Raw genomic sequence first — 22,471 nt, 5'->3', positions numbered from 1 at the left:
ACCAGCATCTAACACCATATGTGAGCGCAGCCAAAACCTTGGAGCTGCCACCTCCAAGGCCTGTCTCCTACTGCTCTAAAACTTACCAAACACACAATTGGAGAACCTCACTCTCAAACAGTTCTCTGCTACTTTATAAAGCCTGCAGGCTGCTTATAAGCCAATGAAAAGTGCACACATAATACACCTAGCTTGCAGTGATAATCAAGCAAAAGCTGAGCAAGTCAGCCAATTAGTAGGAGAGGGCTTCAGTTGCATATAGACAATGGCTATATGACCAGCAGGGGGCACCAGCGTGCAGGATATTCCCTCTCATCTGCCCCCCTCCTAACTAAACTGCATGGGATACTACAATAATTAAAAACAATGGTGCATGAGCCAGCACCATTGTTTTTAATTATTGTAGTATCCCATGCAGTTTAGTCTAAGACTAAGAGTAGGTTCACACTTGTATTAAAGACGTATCCATGGCTCTGCTTTTTGGCCCGGATCAAAAACGTAGCCACGGATACCAATGTTAAAAATAGCAGCCATCTTCACTTAAACAAAAACGGATCCGTCTGAGTTCTGGGGGATCCGTTTTGAAAACCCGAACGGACGGTCCGTATTTGTAGGATTTTCATGAACCGTACATGGATCCAGATACACGCAGGGGTAGTGAAGGGCAATAGGAAAACAGATCCCCCTCTACACAGGCAGCTTTGGACACAGAAACAGATCTGTTTTCTGTGTCAGCCTGTGGGTGGGGAGGGGGCCGCCATGCTGGAAGGGGTAGCAGCTAGGACGGGGGTGGCAGCAGTCGGCGGGGAGGGAGGTCCTCCCCCTCTTCCTCAGCTGGATCCCCCGTCCCTGCTCCCCCTCCAGCTAGTTTTAATAATTTAAATCATTTAAAATGAATGTAATGTAGCAAGCGGCGAGCGGGGAACTTACTTCCTTGCGTCCCACCACTCGCCTTCACTTCCTGCAATGTAGCCCTCTGTTGTTCATTGGATGGCATTGCAGGAAGTGACGGCGAGCGGTGGGCGCAAGGAAGTAAGTTCCCCGCTTGCTACATTACATTGATTTTAAATGATTTAAATAATTGAAACTAGCTGGAGGGGGAGCAGGGAAGGGGGTCCCAGGGAAGTTTCTAGGCCCTAGCGGTGGGGAGGGGGGTCGTCCACGGGGAGGGAGCCAGGTATACTGCGGGCACCTATACCTGGCTCCCTTCCCCATGGAGCCAGCTATAGGTCCCCCCAGTATAGGTAGCCAGTTATAGGCACCCCCAGTATAGGTAGTCAGGCATAGGTGCCCCAGTATAATTGCCCGCAGTATAGGTTAGCCAGGTAGGTGCCTCCAGTATAGGTAGCCAGTATAGTTGCCCCCAGAATAGGCTAGATAGGCAGGTGCCCCCACTATAGGTTAGATAGCTAGGTGCCCCCAGTACAGGTTAGCTAGGTGGGTGCCTCCAATATAGGTAGCCAGAATTGTTGCCCCAGTATAGGCTAGCTAGTTCGGCGCCCCAATATAGGTTAGCTAAGTAGGTGCCCGCAGTATAGGCTAGATAGGTAGGTGCCCCCAGTATAGGTTAGATAGGTAGGTGCCCCAGTACAGGTTAGATAGGTAGCTGTCCCCAGTATAGGTTAGATAGGTAGGTACCCACAATATAGGTTAGATAGGTAGCTGCCCGCAGAATAGGCTAGATAGGTAGGTGCCCTCTCCCCATAATGGAGGGGAGAGTCAGGCGTGGATCGGCTCAACTTCTACCTCCCTTCCTCTCCCAGGCCGCCCTCCGTGCTCCCCCCTCCGCTGCAGAGTGAGCGCAGCAGGAATCGCTGTATACAGCAACAGGAGGAGACCAGCGGCAGGTGATCGGCGATTGGAACGCAGGAAGGTGAGTTGCTGTATACAGAGCTTCCTGCTGCGTTCACTCTGCAGCGGTGGGGGGAGCACAGAGGGCGGCCCAGGAGAGGAAGGGAGGGAGAGGGGCGGACCGCCCTCCCCACAGCTGCGGCTCGGCCTCCATCACTGCGCCCCCCCCCCCCCCCCTTCACCGCTCAGGGCGACCGCACAGCACTAGAAACAGGCCTGCCCACCGCTGTCTTCCTTCCTGCCTGCTACCCCCTCAAGCATGGCGGCCCCCCACACACAGCCAGTGCTGGGAATACGTTTCCACGGACCGGAAACATAGGTTGCAAAAAACATTTTCTCTCAAAACGGAGAGAAATTTATTTTTTTACAAACATTGATCAGTTTCAGACGGATCCTATCTGGAACGTACAATTGTGGACCTAGTCTAAGAGCGCCCCAGGGCCCCCAACCCTCCCCCCTCCAACACCTTAATCTCTTGTTATCTGGCTTGCAGCCACTGCCATGCATCCCCTTTTCTTATTTCTCTCTGCTTCAAACACAATAGGGGAATGATAGCTGAGTGAGTTGTGCACCCCCTCTTACACTGCGCCCTGAGGCTGGAGCCTTTGCCTCTGCCCGGCCCTGATTGTGCGCACAACACTCAATGCGACTTTTTCCTACGACTGGAATCCTATTTTAGCAGAATGTGAAACTAGCCTAATTCTATTATAACTGTACATCTGAAAAAACCCAGAAAAGCGGGATTGCTTCTTGCTACTGCAGGGATAGATTGGCAGGTTTTTAGCTAAACTCTTTTAATATGAATAGTGGCTGGATAGTGTACTGCTTAGGAGGGCTCTGCCTCTGACACAGGAGACCTGGGTTTGAATAATAGCTCTTCCTGTTCAGTAAGGCTATTCAGCAAGGAGTCTGTAGGCAAGACTCCCTAACACTGCTACTGCCTATAGAGTGTGCCCTTGTGGCTGCAGTTCTGGTGCTTTGAGTCCGCCAGGAGAAAATGCTACATAAATGTTCTGTGTCTTGTCATGAATACAATTTATTACGTACTAGTAGCTGCTCTGTTTATATATGTGGAAGCTTCTCACTTGACAGTTCAAACGCTGTAAAATGTTTTTGTGATTAGACTGTGAGGCTGCTCCTGGAATGGGGTGCTGATCCATATGCAAAAGATGAAAACGGTGAGAATGCTTTTGACAAATGTTGCAGCGACAAGATGGCAGAACTCTTACAGTCACATGACCACCAAGATACGGAAATAGGAAAGGAAAGAGTGAGCGCTGGTGAGCAAAACAATTCACTTGCAATTTGTTTCACTATATTCCTGATTTACAAAGTTGAGGGATTGACAGCTGTGATCCTGCAGCTTAGATCTCCCACATAGGATACTACAGTCATCCATGGTCTCTGTGATGCTGCACAGGGTGCAGGGAACTGAGCACATAATGAGGCTGCACTATAACAAGTAATGCCTACAATGAGATTTTCTGGCAGATTTATTGCCAGATTGATTATTTCCAACATGTCCAATTTGATTTCTGACTTCTTTTCCATAGAAGGGAATGGAAAATCGATCGGAAAATCATTTAGAAATCAGATCGGACATGATGGAAATAATCGATATGGCAAGAAATCTGCCAGCAAATCTCATTGTGTGCAGTTTTCTCCCAAGGCCCTTTAGCCGGGTGCTCCACTCGGTTAGTTTTGGTGATCGCCCGGCTGTCATCGGCTCATCTCCTCCTATGCTGTAAACAGAATTACGCAGAGAAGTGCTGGCCCTGCATTCTCTTATCTTACTGTATGTGCAGTCTATTAAAATTTGAATACTCTTTCAAAAACTGGAGGTGAATATGTATTTTTTGCATTACTGTTGTCAGAAGGTGTACACGGATGTTTCCCAATTCCCCATGCACAGGATAACAAGCTCAATTAAATGAGCTTATTTAAACAATAAAAACTGCAAGCATAGGACCTTGGGTGGAGATCCAGACTGTAGATCAGTTCATATTTGTGTTTGCTCAGTCGCAGGCCAGGAATATCCACGCTGGAGCAGCAGATAGTAAACAGCCTGCAGAAAGATATTAAATGAACAGGACTGGTTCTATAGAAACTTAGATAAGGATCCAGGTAGTAGGTCAATACACAGTTCTGTTTCCATGGTCACAGCATATGAATATCCATGCTGAAGCAGCAGATAGCCAACACTGAAGGCTAAGCACTTGCAGAGCTAAACCTTATAGATAGCGGGCAGATCAGACTTCTGCTCACACATACAGCAGGGCTTGTTCGCACTACAAGAGCTTTTTAAACACTAGTGATTTGAAAAACTTTTGCTAATGCAATGCTATGGGGGATTTTTACAAAATCACATTGCTCAAGTGACAACACACACATAGCATTACATTAGCAGGAGCTTTTTAAATCACAAAACGCTTAGAAAAGTTCTTGTAATGTGAATGAGCCCATACAGATAGTGAGGCATATATCAGCCTATTTCACACACAAAAAGAAACTTGTTTTATTCAATAATAATTCAATAATAACATAATAAACATGATGGTATATACAAACAATAGAACTGCGCCAGTGAGTTCTTTTCTCTTAGGCTCAACACACACCATACAATCTTGGTTGTTCAAGCTTACCACTTTCATGTAGTATAAGAGCTTATCCAATCAATCATTCAAGGTATTTTCAATCTGTTGGCCCTTATACTACATAGATTTGGTAAATCTGTATGACCAATATTGCATGGTGTGTGTTGAGCCTTAGTGCAGAGTAAGGATTATAAATGACTTGTCCTTATAAATTATAATACTAGGGGCTTTATTCACTAAACCGTGATAACTAATAGCACGGCTGCGCTAGCATTTTCGCACGCATTTTCGCGCACAATCGTGAAAATTTGTGATTGCGTGTGAAAACGCTAGCACGTTCGTGCTATGAGTTATCACGTTTTTTGTGAATCGAGCCCTATGTCTGGTCTTGAGTTATGCCTGGTACACCATGCAATTTGCCATCAGATAGACGGGTTGAACTGATAATTTTCAACGGACTGATTTCTGATCGTTTTTCTGATCAATTTTGTACAGCAGTGATTGGAAAATCGATCAGAAAAGCGATCGGAAATCAGTGGAAACACCTTGGTGCAGTTTCTGGATTACATTTTGTTATGTTTTTTCACTATACTTTGCTTACCTCATTTGCACTGGTGCCACTTCTACATGCAATTATCTATTCACTTTATTACTCCTACGTCACATTTACATTCACTATAAGTACCTTATTTCCCTATTTATGTGTATATATTGGTTGCACATATGGCTAGCTAATGCTAATACTTAGGGGCATACCTGGCTACCTAAAATCTGCCTTACTACTGAGAACACAGTGTGCTCTGTGCTCTGATCTTTGTTGACCTTGTAAAACCTAAAGCTGGCCCTGGTTGTATCAGAGGGGCAATACTATGGGGAATACCACATATATGAGATCATTCTGGTATCAGGCTTTAATGGTTTTATTACTAGTATGACTGCAACATTGTATAACGTTGTCAAGTTTCTGGACATAGTCTTTGCATCTTCTTCCTATTCATGGCGGAGGGAAAAAAAAATAAATCTAATAGCATACTTGATAATGTCGAAGTGTAAAAAAAAAAATATATATATATATATATATATATATATATTTATTTACTGTATGTTAATCAGTAATTCAAATTCATTTTGAGTTGATTATACATTTTTAAATTTTATGTACCACAACAATTGCAGGATGTTACTAAATATTTATTAAATATTTGTTTATCACACACGTTTAGTGTGGTCTGAGACATTTTTAACTAAACAGGAGATAGCAGTGAGCGCACTGGAATATGCAGTTCCTGTTGAAACATCTGGAGCTGAGAGAGTTGAAGGGCCACATTTGGAGCTAATGTGTGCTGCTGGTTGGATGGCATTGTTTCATACAACAATTTCAGCCTTAGATGTATAGCTTCAGTATAAAGGCCCATACTCACACTCAAGCAAACTGCCTGATTGTGACTGTCTGATTTTGGTCTCTTGGACGACAATCGGGCGTATGTGGGGAAAATGACTAGACGAGCGACTGATAACAGGTGTTTTGCCTGATATATCTGGCTGATCAACTCACACGACTGTTGGGCTGATATCCTCCTGCAGTTGGCCACGTGTATACAATGTTGTTCGAACAAAGTACTTGTTTTGAATGCGGCCATTTCGTGCAGTCCATCATTTCTCGTACGTAGTATGGAAATGAGTTGATCGTTCAGTTGGTTGGTGCACAGAAAATACAAGTCCTGTAAACAGTTAGTTGTGGTTCGGACATGTTGGTCTTGCACTTTGCTGGACATGTGTGTGTACCTTTAGATAGTTTGTGTGTATAAGTTTGTATAGGTTTGGTTAACAGATCATTTACCTTACCTATGCTTAAATGATTTTAAATTTGTGTGTAGATTAATTACTTTATTTTATAGAAACACGTCAGCAAGAAGAAGTGAATGTAAAGTCTTCACCTGCCCCAGACATGAAGAGATATGGAACCAGACAACAAAGCAGTATGGTATGTCGGCCTTTACTAATACAGTTAGGTCTATAATATTCGACAGAGACAACATTTTTCTAATTTGTTTCTATTTTCTCCTGTATGGAGAGCTCCTTTGACCGCATGTTGTCTTTTCACAGCAAAATCTTCTATATGCAAGCACCACACATCAAATCAACTCAAGGGGCCATATGCAATTCACTTTTTCACCTGAGTTTTCTCCTAGAAGATAATTTTTCATCTTCTATTTAAAATAACTTTACAGTACTTTTCAACTAGAAGAGTACCAAAAAGTAAATAAAAAAAAGTACTATCAACATAATTTTGAGTATTTTCTTGCTTGCTGGTGGCTTAAAAGGCATTTTATTGACAAGTTTAAAAATACTACCTTGGAGAAAACTCAGGAGAAAAAGGTAATTGCATATGGGCCCAGATCTTTCATCTGCTTAATTGAAAATGACATCACGTGGGTGATGTCATAAGTGATGTCATCGGTTTTTGGGTGCCACCAGCTAGTCAAATTCTCGTGTTTCATCCCTGGTTGGGTGTTAGAAATTTTAATTTTGGTTTTAAAATTTCTGTTTTTGGTGAAGCGGCCACACTACCGATAAAGGCAGAGTAGGGACTGTACTTAACCCAAGCTACACTTTAAAGAGACTCTGTAACAAAAATTGCATCCTGTTTTTTATCATCCTACAAGTTCCAAAAGCTATTCTTATGTGCTCTGGCTTACTGCAGCAGGTTCTACTATCACCATCTCTGTAATAAATCAACTTATCTCTCTCTTGTCAGACTTGTCAGCCTGTGTCTGGAAGGCTGCAAAGTTCTTCAGTGTTGTGGTTCTGTGATGCATCTCCCCCCTCCAGGCCCCTCTCTGCACACTGCCTGTGTATTATTTAGATTAGAGCAGCTTCTCTCTTCTCTCTTATCTTTTACAAGCTGGATAAATCCTCCTCTGAGCTGGCTGGGCTTTCACATACCGAGGAATTACATACAGGCAGAGCTGTCTGCACTCTGCAGGAAGAAACAGCCTGACACTTCAGTGGAAGATAGCTGCAGGGGGAAAGAAACACACAAATGATCTCTTGAGATTCAAAAGGAAGGCTGTATACAGCCTGCTTGTGTATGAATGTATTTTCTATGTGTGGACATACTGTACATCAACCTACTTCCTGTTTTGGTGGCCATTTTGTTTGTTTATAAACAAACTTTTTAAAACAGTTTTTAACCACTTTTAATGCGGCGAGGAGCGGCGAAATTGTGACAGAGGGTAATAGGAGATGTCCCCTAACGCACTGGTATGTTTACTTTTGTGCGATTTTAACAATACAGATTCTCTTTAAAGTGGATCCGAGGTGAACTTTTACACATTGCATAATTGTGTTCCTTTCCTATTGTTTATAGGACATTCCTCAAGCCAAATACTTTTTTGTTTTTGTTTTAATACTCTAATTCCCTATAAACTAAAAAAGCCACGCCCACAGGTTTTCAGAGAGCCAAGGCAGTAGCAAGGGCTCATGGGAGCTCAGTCTGGGCAGGAGGAGGGGGAGGTGTTACTAGCCAGAGATTTCAGAGGCAGAGGGGAGGAGTGAGGAGAAGAGGGGATTAGGCTGATGGCTCAAGATACAGATAAGCCTGCCTTTGCGTAATGTTTACAAACAACATGGCCGCTGTCATTGTATCACAGGAAGAAATAATCATATTCGATTAAAACTGTTTGCAGCTAGATTTGCTGTGTAAACTATCTAAACTTTACATAAGATATATAGACAAGTTACTTGTTATAGTTAGTTTTTCATCTTGGATCCGCTTTAAGAAGCTCATATGCAAATCAGGGATCTCTAATCCATTCCAATTCACCACCTGAAGTTCATCATTTTCTTCTACTATGGGAGTTTCTGATACAATGATAGTCCCATCAAGGACACCTGATGCTTTTGCCCCTCCTACTCATCTCTTCCATTGCCTGTTTCTCTTTATAATCAGGAGGTAGAACGTTTTAACCCTTTAGACTTCTTTTGACCACTTACTGTAGGTACTACTCGGGAGTCTGGAATCTGTGGTAGAATTATCTTTCTTTTGGGGGGGGGGGGGGGGGAGGGGCTTCTACAGGGGATTCATTTATGTTTAATTGTGCTTATACTGATTAATGTGTGTTTAAAGCAGCCAAATCATAATATAAAGTGAAGTTAGCAAAACCCTAAAAAATGTAGATGAAAGAGGTGGTAAGGGCACTACAGAAGTTTACGGCATCAACCCCAAAGTGGCTAAATTATAACATATGATGGCTAAATTATAACATACGATGCCACAATGCACAACAAACATCTAAGTATCTTAGCAATGACATTGTTGAGGGATACATTTTATCAACAGCATAACTATAGACAATGAAAAACTGTCTAGCTTTAGTGGAGATGTATTATTTATGAAACATTTTATTTATGGAACTATTACCGCTCACACTCTTAATTACTTGAGATATTTTCCTCCCATAGCTATACACCGGGGAGCAGATGTTTATTACCTTTCCATTCATTAGTGTTGCAGGAGTCTATTCTATCTTACTAGATGTCTGTGAAGCTATCCAGAGCAGCTGTTAACTTGGATTGTGTCTGCTTATTGTCCTTCGTAGGAGTATGTGGTTATTGTCACATCATTTTGTTTGGGAATAAAAGCCAGCAGCCAGGAACATTTTTTCTACACTAACTTAAAATATGTTGTACTTTGCTAAAATAAAGGCAGCCTAGCAGCTTTGTGGTATGTTTTGTTCCAGGAAATCTTGTGAAGCTGGTAATTTCCCATGGTGCATGCCAGCATCAGTATCAGCAGATCCTTTTGTTTTACTGATAGTGCATTAGTCTTAATTGCTTTTCTAAGGACATTGTTGTCAGCTGACTCTTTATTTAACCTCTTGAGTACCGTGGTGTTAAACCTCCCTAGTGGCCAGGCCATTTTAACTAAAATAGGCCACTGCGGCTTTAAGGGCTCGCTGCAAGGCCGTACAACACAGCGCACAAGTGATTCCCCCCTCCTTTTCTCCCCACCAACAGATCTTTCTGTTGGTGGGGTCAGATCGCCCTCAGGATTGTTTGTTTTAGTTACTGTAAATTTTTTTTTTTTTATTCAGTATACCTATTTTTTAAATTAATTTAATAATCCTCCCTCCCCCCATCAGCCTATCACAGCGATCGGCTATGATAGGCTTCAGCCTATCACAGCGGATTGCTTCTCTGCCTCCAAAAGGGACAGCCGTGTCACACGGATGTCCCCAGTATAGCACTGCCTTAGATCGCAGCGCTGTGCAGAGTTATTAAACATTTCGCCACCTAACAGTCTCCAAGCGGCAATCGCAGCTGGGAGACGGATGGCGGGGCAGAGCTCTATTAACCATGCGGAGATGCATGCGCATCGGCGTGTGCGATCTCCTGCAATCCCCATTCCAGGCTATTCACAGCGTGAAGGGGTCCTGGGGCTGCCGTGCTGCTCATGCCAATCGGCGTGGATCAGTCGTTAGGCAGTTAACCACTTGCCGACCGCCCCCAGCCGATGGGCGGCGGTAAAGACTGGGCCTAAACGACCGCAATACGCCCATCGGCGGAGGCGGCGGCAGGTGTGGTTATGCGGCGATCGCGTGATTTGTGACGCGATCAGCCGCCGGCGACTGGCTCCGCCCCCCTCGCGCCGTAACCCGTCGGCCGTTCGGAAGCGGTTACTAGCACCCGGATCGCCGCATGTACTTAGTATAATAGGCTTTGTAATGTATACAAAGCCTATTATACTGGCTGCCTCCTGCCCTGGTGGTCCCAGTGTCCGAGGGACCACCAGGGCAGGCTGCAGCCACCCTAGTCTGCACCAAGCACACTGATCATGCCCCCCCCCTTCCCTCTGATCGCCCACAGCACCCCTCAGACCCCCCCCCCCCCCCCTGCCCACCCCCCAGACCCCTGTTTGCACCCAATCACCCCCCTAATCACCCATCAATCACTCCTGCCCACCCCCCAGACCCCTGTTTGCACCCAATCACCCCCCTAATCACCCATCAATCACTCCCTGTCACTATCTGTCAACACTATTCTTTTTTTAACCCTAAACTGCCCCCTGCTCTCTCCTGATCACCCCCCCACCCCTCAGATTCTCCCCAGACCCCCCCCCCCCCCCCCGTGTACTGTATGCATCTATCCCCCCTGATCACCTGCCAATCACCCATCAATCACCCCCTGTCACTGCCACCCATCAATCAGCCCCTAACCTGCCTCTTGCGGCAATCTGATCACCCACCCACACCAAAATATCGCCCGCAGATCCGACATCTGATCACCTCCCAAGTGCAGTGTTTACATCTGTTCTCTACTCTAAACAACCACTAATTACCCATCAATCACCCCCTATCACCACCTGTCGCTGTTACCCATCAGATCAGACCCTAATCTGCCCCTTGCGGGCACCCAATCACCCGCCTACACGCTCAGATTGCCCTCAGACCCCCCCCTTATCAATTCGCCAGTGCAATATTTACATCTGTTCTTCCCTGTAATAACCCACTGATCACCTGTCAATCACCCATCAATCACCCCCTGTCACTGCCACCCATCAATCAGCCCCTGTCACTGCCACCCATCAATCAGCCCCTAACCTGCCCCTTGCGGGCAATCTGATCACCCACCCACACCAATAGATCGCCCGCAGATCTGACGTCAGATCACCTCCCAAGAGCAGTGTTTACATCTTTTCTGCCATCTAATCACCCACTGATCACCCATCAATCAGCCCCTGTCACTGATACCCATCAGATTAGACCCCTATCTGCCCCTAGGGCACCCAATCACCCGCCCACACCCTCAGAACGCCCTCAGACCCCAGCCCTGATCACCTCACCAGTGCATTGCTTGCATCTATTTCCCCCCTCTAATCACACCTTGAGACACCCATCAATCACCTCCTGTCACCCCCTAGCACACCTACCCATCAGATCAGGCCCTAATTTGCCCCGTGTGGGCTCTTGATCACTCGGCCAAACCCTCAGACCCCCTTCCGATCACGTCCCCAGTGCATTGATTGCATCTATTTTCCCCTCTAACCACCCCCTGAGACACCCATCAATCACCTCCTGTCACCCCCCTAGCACTCCTATCCATCAGATCAGGTCCAATACAACCTGTCATCTAAGAGGCCATCCTGCCTATGACCGGTTCCACAAAATTTGCCCCCTCATAGACCACCTGTCATCAAAATTTGCAGATGCTGAGAATCCGGAGTCTCTCATATTGGGAGGAGATTGGAATGAGGTGCCAAACTACGTAGAAGATACTAAGAATGAAAACAAGGGAATAAAACAAAGACCCAAACACTCGCTATTAACAAATCTTCTCAACCCCCTACAAATTATAGATGCTTGGAGATTTCTCCACCCATACGATAGAGAATTCACTTTTTTTTCCGCACCTCATTCATCTTTTTCCCGCATTGATAGCCTCTGGATAGGTAATAATTATGCCCCGAGACTCATATCAGCTTCCATTCAGGATATTTTAATCTCCGACCACGCCCCAGTAGAAATAGATATATTGGAAAAGATCCCACATGGGACAGATATATTATGGAGGTTCCCTTCTCATCTATATGGAGACGATAGCTTTACTCAATCTTTGCAGGGATGGTGGCTAGAATACTATGAGGACAACAAAGCGCATATTGAAGATATCTCTCTATTCTGGGATACTGCCAAAGCAGTACTAAGAGGTAGGATCTTGGCATACTCCTCCACAAGGAAAAAAAAGACAAATGAAGCGTATTTAAGTACAATCAATAAGGTTAGACAGGCATACCAATGCTACCAGCAATCCCCCTCACCCAATGCACGAGCCGAATGGATCAAACACAAAACAGAGGCAGACAAATGGTTAAAACTTAGGGAAATACAATTACAACCCAATAAACGTCATTTTTTTTTTTCAAACATGGCAATAAATCTGGTAGATTACTAGCTAACATATCTAAAGGCATATTTGCCCCTACCCCAATCTTAAAACTTAGTGACCAGCAGGGTAATATAACTTCTCACCCCAAAGAAATAGCTACTATTTTTTCTGAATACTACAAGACCCTTTACACACAACCTTCAGGAGATATAGATATAAAGGCACGCCACTGGCTTGAAGAAGCAAATCTCACTAAAATAGCACCAGAAGATCTAGAAACCTTAAATGCATCAATTGCTCAAGAAGAAGTTATTGCTGCAATCACTGATCTGTCTAATCATAAGGCCCCTGGGCCAGATGGCCTCCCTGCTGAATTTTTTAAAAGCATAAAAACAGAAATTGCCCCAACACTCACGAAACTATATAATAAAATCTTGCTGGACCAAATAACTTTAAAATCAGGGAATGAAGCATATATCAAATTATTATTAAAAAAAGACAAAGACCCCCTCGCCCCTGAGTCCTACAGACCAATATCGTTAATAAATCAGGACATGAAACTACGCACAAAGATAATGGCCAACAGATTAGCTCACATAACCCCAAAACTCATTAACCACAATCAGACAGGATTCACAAAAGGAAGATCAGCAGTGACTAACATCAGAAAACTCTTGGCTGTCCTGGAGAGTGTCAGGACATTCCCCACTACACATAAGCAAGCAGCAGTCCTAACATTGGACGCTGAAAAAGCGTTTGACGCTGTAAATTGGCAATGGATGAAACTGACGCTCTGCAGGATGGGCTTTACGGGTAATTTCTTAAATTTAATTCAATCAATATATCAGGCACCCACAGCAAGAATACATTTACCAGGATATCTCTCCACTTCATTTAATATCTCCAGAGGTACACGACAGGGCTGTCCCTTGTCACCCCTGTTGTTCAACTTATCTTTGGAACCGCTAGCCAGACTACTCATGAACAAAAATGTAGGAATCCTCCTCAATAATCACCCTGTACAGCAAGCTATATTTGCGGACGATATCATGCTTTTCCTCACTGACCCAAGCAAACAACTCCCACCCATATTAAAATTAATATCTGAAGTAGGTGCACTATCAGGCTTTCGGATCAACCCCACTAAAAGTGAACTGATGTTCTTATCTAGAAACGCCACCATCCCTGCAAATCATGATTGGGGAGTAAAGGTTACTTCAGGCCCAATTACTTACCTGGGCATCAAAATTGGACCAGACCCCTACTCTCTATATAATTTAAATATCACACCACTGGTGAAAAAAGTGATAGATCAGCTTAAAAATTGGGCCAATCTGCCGCTGAATCTTATGGGCAGGGCGGCATTGATAAAAATGGTAACTTTCGGAAGACTGCTGTATCCCATGCAAGTACTACCTCTCCTATTTAGACACAGAGAAATACAGCAATTACAAAAAGCAATTTCTAATTTCTTATGGCGTAACAAAAGGGCTAGAATATCTCTAAAAAAACTGTCCTTGTCCAAGGAATATGGGGGACTGGGTATCCCTGACATCAGAAGATACAATATAGCCTGCCTAACCAGACACGTACGTGACTGGATTTTTCAGACTTCCAAATTTTCTGATTACAAACTAGAGGCAAGTATTGCCGAACCTTGGTCACTAGTAGGTATATTACATGGAACTTGGTCATCACTTCCCTCCAGACTCAAACACAGCATTCTATTCAGAGACACAGTGCTAGTCTGGAGGGAATTGAGGAAAATATTTAGAATGCCATGGAGGGTATCAAAATATACATCATTATGGGGCAACCCCAATTTCCCCCAGGGGATGCAACATGAGGGTTTCCTTAGATGGGAAAAAAAGGTCTTACTAATTTAGGCCAACTACTGAACCTAGACACACATAAATGGAAAACCTTCCCCAACATATGCGAATCGTTTCAGATCCCTAGATCACAATTTCTTAATTTTGCACAAATCAGATCTCATGTCAACTCGCAGCTACTCAATATTGCTAACATAGCCACTATCACACCCTTTGATAAATTTATAGCACCAACAGTGGACAATTTATCCTTGTCTTCTATTCATCATACTTTATTACAAGTGCAAGGAAAACAGTATGCCTCAAAATGCTTTAAGGGATGGACTAAATAGTTTCAGGACCCACAACTTATAGAGAACATGTGTGAAGCCTATCTAAAAGTCCGGAAACTCATCATCAGTGAAAACTGGAGAGAATCGTATTTTCTATTATTACATCATGCTAAATACGCTTTCAACTTTAATCCTATAACTCCACCAGCAAGATATGAATCCAAATGTCCAAAATGCAAACACCCACGAGCTGACCTCTACCACTGTATCTGGGCCTGCCCAAAAATAGAGAAATTCTGGTCTAAAGTGATTACCTATATAAATCAAATATGCAAAAAAACGCTTGTTAAAGATCCTTTGCTGTTTCTATTCAATATTGTACCCACAAGCATGGACCCCTCTATGAAAACGGCGGCACCATCTGACTTAACCCACATTATACTTTGTGCCGCACGCAAAGCTATCTTCAACAGATGGATATATCCTACAAACCCGTCTACATGGGATCTACAGGCAGAAATGCTAGAGCTATTTGCAATGGAGAAAATAGGAACATTGCTTCATAAAGAAAAGAGTTCAAAGAAATTCTTCAGTAGATGGAAACCCTTCATTATATCCACATTTACTACTTCTGACATTAAGACCCTGATGGAACCCTTTAAATATACCAGCTGGTATGCCATGGAAGATCTGCAAGGCACATTGGGTCGCCTAGCCGTCACCTAACTTAATCTTAGGCCTATAAATCGCTTGTTCATTATGTCTATTTTCATGTCACTGTCTGATCTATGATAACATGCATTATCCTTTCAGGATCGGGTCTGCACCGGGGATGTGGACCCGACTATAGCTCCATATATATAGAGGAAATTATGTGACTGGGGAGGGATAGGGGTCAGGGTTTTTTTTAAAACTAATGTTAGTGTTCAGAGAGGAGGGAGGAGAAAGAAAGCATCAAAAATCAAACCAGCACACTATAAATATTAGTTAGGTAAAGCAACTTTATTAAAAGCAGCAAATATAAAGTAACGATGGCACAAACTTATAATTTAGTAAGTTTTAATGCGTAGTGAGCGCTCATTCACATGTATGCAAGTAAGTAATCAAACTATGTGATGAAGCTTTAAGCATAATTGTATCACTATGTAATAATGTCATATATGCAGTGCTATGTACTAATCCTCTCACGTTTAAAGATGTAAGAAACGCTGAAATACCAATAAATACATTTTCAAAAAAAAAAATTTGCAGATGCTTATACCCCTGAACAGTCATTTTGAGAAATTTGGTTTCCCGACTACTCACGGTTTTGGGCCCGTAAAATGCCAGGCCAGTATAGGAACCCCACAAGTGACCCCATTTTAGAAAAAAGACACCCCAAGGTATTCTGTTAGGTGTATGACGAGTTCATAGAAGATTTTATTTTTTGTCAACAGTTAGCGGAAATTGATTTTTATTGTTTTTTTCACAAAGTGTCATTTTTCACTAACTTGTGACAAAAAATAAAATCTTCTATGAACTCACCATACACCTAACGAAATACCTTGGGGTGTCTTCTTTCTAAAATGGGGTCACTTGTGGGGTTCCTATACTGCCCTGGCATTTTAGGGGCCCTAAACCGTGAGGAGTAGTCTAAAAAACAAATGCCTCAAAATGACCTGTGAATAGGACGTTGGGCCCCTAAGCGCACCTAGGCTGCAAAAAAGTGTCACACATATGGTATCGCCGTACTCAGGAATAGTAGTATAATGTGTTTTGTGGTGTATTTTTACACATACCCATGCTAGGTGGGAGAAATCTCTCTGTAAATGGACAATTGTGTTTAAAAGAAATCAAAAATGTGTCATTTACAGAGATATTTCTCCCACCCAGCATGGTTATATGTAAAAATACACCACAAAACACATTATACTACTTCTCCTGAGTACGGCGATACCACATGTGTGACACTTTTTTGCATCCTAACTGCGCTAAGGGGCCCAAAGACCAATGAGTACCGTTAGGATTTCAAGGGTCATTTTGCGGCATTTGGTTTCCAGACTACTCCTCACGGCTTAGGGCCCCTAAAATGCCAGGGCAGTATAGGAACCCCACAAGTGACCCCATTTTAGAAAGAAGACACCCCAAGGTATTCTGTTAGGTGTATGATGAGTTCATAGAAGATTTTATTTTTTGTCACAAGTTAGCGGAAATTGATTTGTATTTATTTTTTTTTTCACAAAGTGTCATTTTCCGCTAACTTGTGACAAAAAAAAAATCTTCTATGAACTCACCATACTCCTAACAGAATACCTTGGGGTGTCTTCTTTCTAAAATGGGGTCATTTGTGGGGTTCCTATACTGCCCTGGCATTTTAGGGGCCCTAAACCGTGAGGAGTAGTCTTGAAACCAAATGTCGCAAAATGACCTGTGAAATCCTAAAGGTACTCATTGGACTTTGGGCCCCTTAGCGCAGTTAGGGTGCAAAAAAGTGCCACACATGTGGTATTGCCGTACTCGGGAGAAGTAGTATAATGTGTTTTGGGGTGTATTTGTACACATACCCATGCTGGGTGGGAGAAATCTCTCTGTAAATGGACAAATGTGTGTAAAAAAAATCAAAAGATTGTCATTTACGGAGATATTTCTCCCAGCCAGCATGGGTATGTGTAAAAATACACCCCAAAACACATTATACTACTTCTCCTGAGTACGGCAATGCCACATGTGTGGCACTTTTTTGCAGCCTAACTGCGCTAAGGGGCCCAAAGTCCAATGAGCATCTTTAGGCTTTACAGGGGTGCTTACAATTAGGCACCCCCCAAAATGCCAGGACAGTGAACACACCCCACAAATGACCCCATTTTGGAAAGTAGACACTTCAAGGTATTCAGAGAGGAGCATAGTGAGTCCGTGGCAGATTTCATTTTTTTTGTCGCAAGTTAGAAGAAATGGAAACTTTTTTTTTTTTTTGGTCACAAAGTGTCATTTTCCGCTAACTTGTGACAAAAAATTAAATCTTCTATGAACTCACCATGCCTCTCACTGAATACTTTGGGATGTCTTCTTTCCAAAATGGGGTCATTTGGGGGGTATTTATACTATCCTGGATATTTAGCACCTCATGAAACATGACAGGGGGTCAGAAAGTCAGAGATGCTTCAAAATGGGAAAATTCACTTTTGGCACCATAGTTTGTACACGCTATAACTTTTACCCAATCCAATAAATATACACTGAATGTTTTTTTTTTAATCAAAGACATGTAGCAGAATAACTTTCGCGCTCAAATGTATAGGAAATTTTACTTTATTTGAAAAATGTCAGCACAGAAAGTTAAAAAAGTCATTTTTTTGACAAAATTCATGTCTTTTTTGATGAATATAATAAAAAATAAAACTCGCAGCAGCAATCAAATAGCACCAAAAGAAAGCTGTATTAGTGACAAGAAAAGGAGGTAAAATTCATTTAGGTGGTAGGTTGTATGACTGAGCAATAAACCGTGAAAGCTGCAGTGGTCTGAATGGAAAAAAAGGCTCTGGTCCTTAACGGGCGAAAAGACTGTGGTCCTCAAGTGGTTAAAGTGATACTGAAGCAAAAAAAACAACTTATGATATAATGAATTGTATGTGTAGTATGGATGACGAATAGAATATTAGTAGCAAAGAAAAGAGTCTCCTATTTTTATTTTCAGTTATATAGTGTTTTTTTTTTATAACATTGCATTATTTTTTATTATTTGCAGTTTACAAATTACTCTCTGTATGTATTTAAAGTGATGAAACAGCAGAGCTAATGACCCTTTGAACTGCCTGCCAGTATAACCTTAAATAAAGACAAAACAATTAGAGACAGCTGAGATAAGTGCTTCAGAAAACAGCACTGTAGCTGACCCAAGTTGGTTCGAAGAGCTCAGAGAAGCACTTTTGCATAGATAACTGAAGTTTCTTAACTCTTCTTGTACTGTACTACATGTACAAATCATTATATCATAAGTTTATTTTCACTTCAGATTCCCTTTAAGAGGAACAGGAATGCTGTAGTTTGTTCTGATATGTAGATTGTAACGATTGGTGTCAGCAAGAACAGATTTTCTGATTATTGGAGATCTGCAGTATCACCAATAATACAGATACTATACCTGATTATATGGTGATCTGCAGAATCACCAATAATGCGAGTATAGTGAGACACAGGACAACCAGATGTAAAGATAGGTGTTTGGTGCAACAGTAATACAGATAGAGATACCAACTCCCCCAGAGAAGCTGGTAGAGGGAGATATCTCTAGAACACAGGGATCAGCACTCCAGCAAGCTGGAGATGCAGATGAACTAGTAATCAGTCCACCCGAGGAGCAGGTGGTGCACTGTAAGACAACGTATACTGATCACCCGTGGAGCGGGTGATTCAGACTGAACTGCAGCAGGTGATCACCTGAGGGGCAGGAGATCAAGACTGTACTGCAGCTCCTAATCACCTGAGAAGCAGGTGATGAGGACAGTACTGTAGTTACTAGTCACCTGAGGAACAGGTGATTAAGACTGTACTGCAGCTACTGGTCACCTGAGGAGCAGGTGATTAAGACTGTACTGCAGCTAGTGGTCACCTGAGGAGCAGGTGATTAAGACTGTACTGCAGCTACTGGTCACCTGAGGAGCAGGTTATTAAGACGTACAGAGAATCCCTCACCAGGGACTTGGCTCACTGGTGAGGGCAGGAGAGTCAGACAAGCAGATTCGGCAACAAACGGACAGATACGGTACAAAGACAGAAGGCTTAGATCAGAGTAGTGTTCAGGCTGAGTCGGCAACAGGATCAGATAGGCAGAAGCACAGAATCAGTAAGCAGAGGAGTAGTCAAGGCTAGCAGAAAGTCATAACAAATAATACAATTCAATTATTACTTTAGCTATCAACAGAATCTGACTAAGTGTGGACCCCCAGCTCCTGCTGGTTCTAGCACACTTTGGGATCTGACTAAGGTCTAAGTGCTAACACGTAGCATTTGCAACAGCAGTCGAGGAGCTACTGACAGGCAGGTCCTATATATACTGAGAGCACCCCACAGCGCCGTCCTAGTCACTCAACCAATCAGGAGCACTGCTGGAGTCAGCTGACCGGCCGATCAGCTGACTCCCCTTCTATTCGCACAACGGTCCTTTCGCCTGTAGCCCTCAGCCTATGTGTAACTGATGGACCAGGCAAAACTCCACCATGTAACTGCGCGGCGAAAGCCGCCGGCTGAGACGCGGAGACAGCCGCCATGCCACTCACCGCTGCGGCGGCATCTCCGCTATCTATTACAGTACCCCCCCTGAGGAGTGGACCCCGGACACTTCTTACACGGCTTTTCAGGGTGTAACCCGTGAAACTCTTTCTTTAGATCCTCGGCATGCATGCGGCAATCCGGAACCCAAGTTCTCTCCTCCAGACCATACCCCTTCCAATGGACCAGGTACTGTACAGAATTCTGCACTAATTGAGAATCTAAAATCTTCTCGATCTCATACTCAGGTTGGTCGTCAATCATCACAGGGGGGGGGGGAGGAATCCACATGTTCAGCAGGCTTCAACAAAGAAACATGAAATGATCTCACACCTCTCATGCTGGCTGGGAGATCAATCACATATGTCTCGTCATTAATCTTTCTGGACACAGGATATGGGCCTACAAATCTGGGTCCTAACTTAGGTGATGGTTGCTTTAACGCCAGATGCCGAGTAGACACATACACCATGTCTCCTGGGGAAAACTTCCACTCAACAGACCGCCTTTTATCCGCCTGTTTTTTCTGCGTCTGGAAGACTTTTCCCAGACTCCTTTTTACAAGCCCGCAAATTTCCTTCAATGCCCTTTGCCATTCCTCTAGAGCCGGAAAAGGGGAAGATGCCACTGGTATTGGGGAGAATTTGGGAGATCTCCCCGAAACCACCTGGAAAGGAAAAAAACCTGAAGAGGAACTTTTCAGATTATTATGCGCAAATTCCGCAAATGGCAGAAACTTTACACAATCTGACTGCGCATCTGCCACATAACACCTGAGAAATTGCTCCAAGGACTGGTTTACTCTTTCGGTCTGTCCATTGGTCTGTGGGTGGTAGCCTGATGAAAATGATAGGTCCATACCGAGCTGGTGGCAAAAGGCTCTCCAGAATTTATTCACAAACTGGACTCCCCTATCTGACACCACATTCTCCGGAATGCCATGCAGCCGGAAAATGTGCTGGATGAAGAGATCAGCTAATGCCTGGGCCGAGGGGAGTCCCTTCAGAGGGACAAAATGGGCCATTTTACTGAACCTATCAACTACCACCCGGATATCAGACTTGCCCTCAGACCTGGGGAGTTCCCCTACAAAGTCCATAAACAAGTGGGTCCATGGTTCATTTGGCAGCGGTAAAGGTTGTAGCGTACCTACTGGTGCTTGACGAGAGAGTTTATTTCTGGAACACACAGAGCACTCTCTCACAAACTCTTTGCAATCAAGAGCCAACGAAGGCCACCATACACATCTGGCCAGTAGGTCCTGAGTTCGAGCAGTCCCGGGATGCCCTGCATTCTTATGGGCGTGGAACAATTGCAAGAGTTGTAGGCGAAAAGGAAGTGGCACAAACAGAACCCCCTCGGGCTTCCCTTCTGGAATATCTTGCTGGTAAGGCCCTAGGGTAACTGCCCAGTCTTCCCAGGTTTCCGTGGCTGCCACCACCAATCTTTGAGGTAAGATGGTCTCAGGGGTTGATGGCTGAACTGTCTCGGGCTCAAAACACCTAGATAATGCATCTGCTTTGACATTCTTACTTCCCGGTGTATACGTGATGACAAACCTGAACCTTTGGCCCCTTCGATGTACTCCAAATTTTTATGATCAGTATAGACCGTGATCGTATGTTCTGCCCCTTCCAGCCAATGGCGCCATTCTTCAAAGGCTAACTTAATGGCCAAGAGCTCCCTATTGCCAATATCGTAGTTCCTCTCGGCTGGAGAGAACCTACGAGAAAAGAAGGCACAGGGATGTAGTTTGCCTTGAAGGCCAGAGCATTGAGACAGTACTGCCCCAACCCCAATCTCCGATGCATCCACCTCAACAATGAAGGGGAAGGTGACATCCACGTATCTCAAAATGGGAGCAGAACAAAATAACTTTTTCAACGTAGCGAAGGCAGACTGTGCCTCTACTGTCCAATGGTAAGTGTCAGCCCCCTTCTTGGTGAGGGGTGACACTACAGAGGAAAACCCTTTGATGAACTTCCTGTAGTAATTGGCGAAGCCAAGAAATCTTTGGAGTGCTTTCAATCCTACAGGTTGAGGCCACTCCAATTTTAAGGATCCATGGAGAGACCTGAAGTGGAAATAATATATCCCAAAAAAGGGACCTTAGTGACTTCAAGGAGGCATTTCTCTAACTTCGCTTACGAGTTCTGCCTCAATTTTCTTAAAGCGAACTTCTCGTGTTTCCGATGTTCGGTTAGATTGGGTGAGAAAATCAGTATATCGTCCAGATACACTAGCACAAATTTTCCCAGAACTTCCCTAAAGACTTAATTGATCAATTCCCGGAAGACGGCAGGAGCATTACACAACCCGAAGGGCATTACACAACCCGAAGGGCATGACCAGATACTCGTAGTGCCCATCGGGCGTGTTGAATGCCGTCTTCCATTCATCACTAATGCGTACCAGGTTGTATGCTCCTCGTAGGTCTAGCTTAGAGAAGATACTGGCATTAGTCACCTGAGCAAACAAATCATCAATCAAAAGCAGTGGATAGCAATTTTTCACTGTGATCTTATTTAAACCCCGATAGTCAATACAAGGTCGAAGCCCACCGTCCTTTTTCTGTACAAAAAAGAACCCAGCCCCTGCTGGTGACCGGGAAGGACGGATAAAGCCCTTGGCCAAATTTTCTTTAATGTATTCCTGCATAGCCAGCTTCTCTGGCCCCGACAGATTATAGAGATGGCCTCTAGGGGGCATACAACCTGATCTTAACTCTATGGGACAGTCAAAGCTCCGGCGTGGCGGGAGTTTCTCTGCTGATTTTGGACAAAACACA

At 43.8% G+C, this 22,471-nt stretch overlaps 1 protein-coding gene across 5 annotated transcripts in view; it reads left to right on the top strand.

The window, feature by feature from the left end:
* ANKRD31 (ankyrin repeat domain 31) overlaps positions 1 to 22,471 on the top strand; it is a 249,855-nt gene that overhangs the window by 163,755 nt on the left and 63,629 nt on the right. For all 5 annotated transcript variants that reach the window (XM_068248640.1, XM_068248656.1, XM_068248648.1 and 2 more), the window contains 2 exons: positions 2,975 to 3,131; positions 6,344 to 6,429. In XM_068248640.1, the coding sequence (XP_068104741.1) occupies positions 2,975 to 3,131; positions 6,344 to 6,429 (243 nt within the window). The remainder of the gene's footprint in view (positions 1 to 2,974; positions 3,132 to 6,343; positions 6,430 to 22,471) is intronic.

This window comes from Hyperolius riggenbachi, chromosome 1, assembly GCF_040937935.1.
Source record: "Hyperolius riggenbachi isolate aHypRig1 chromosome 1, aHypRig1.pri, whole genome shotgun sequence".
Classification (NCBI taxonomy): domain Eukaryota; kingdom Metazoa; phylum Chordata; class Amphibia; order Anura; family Hyperoliidae; genus Hyperolius; species Hyperolius riggenbachi.
Note: the sequence above shows the minus strand (reverse complement) of the source record. Positions and strands in the feature narration are given on the sequence as shown.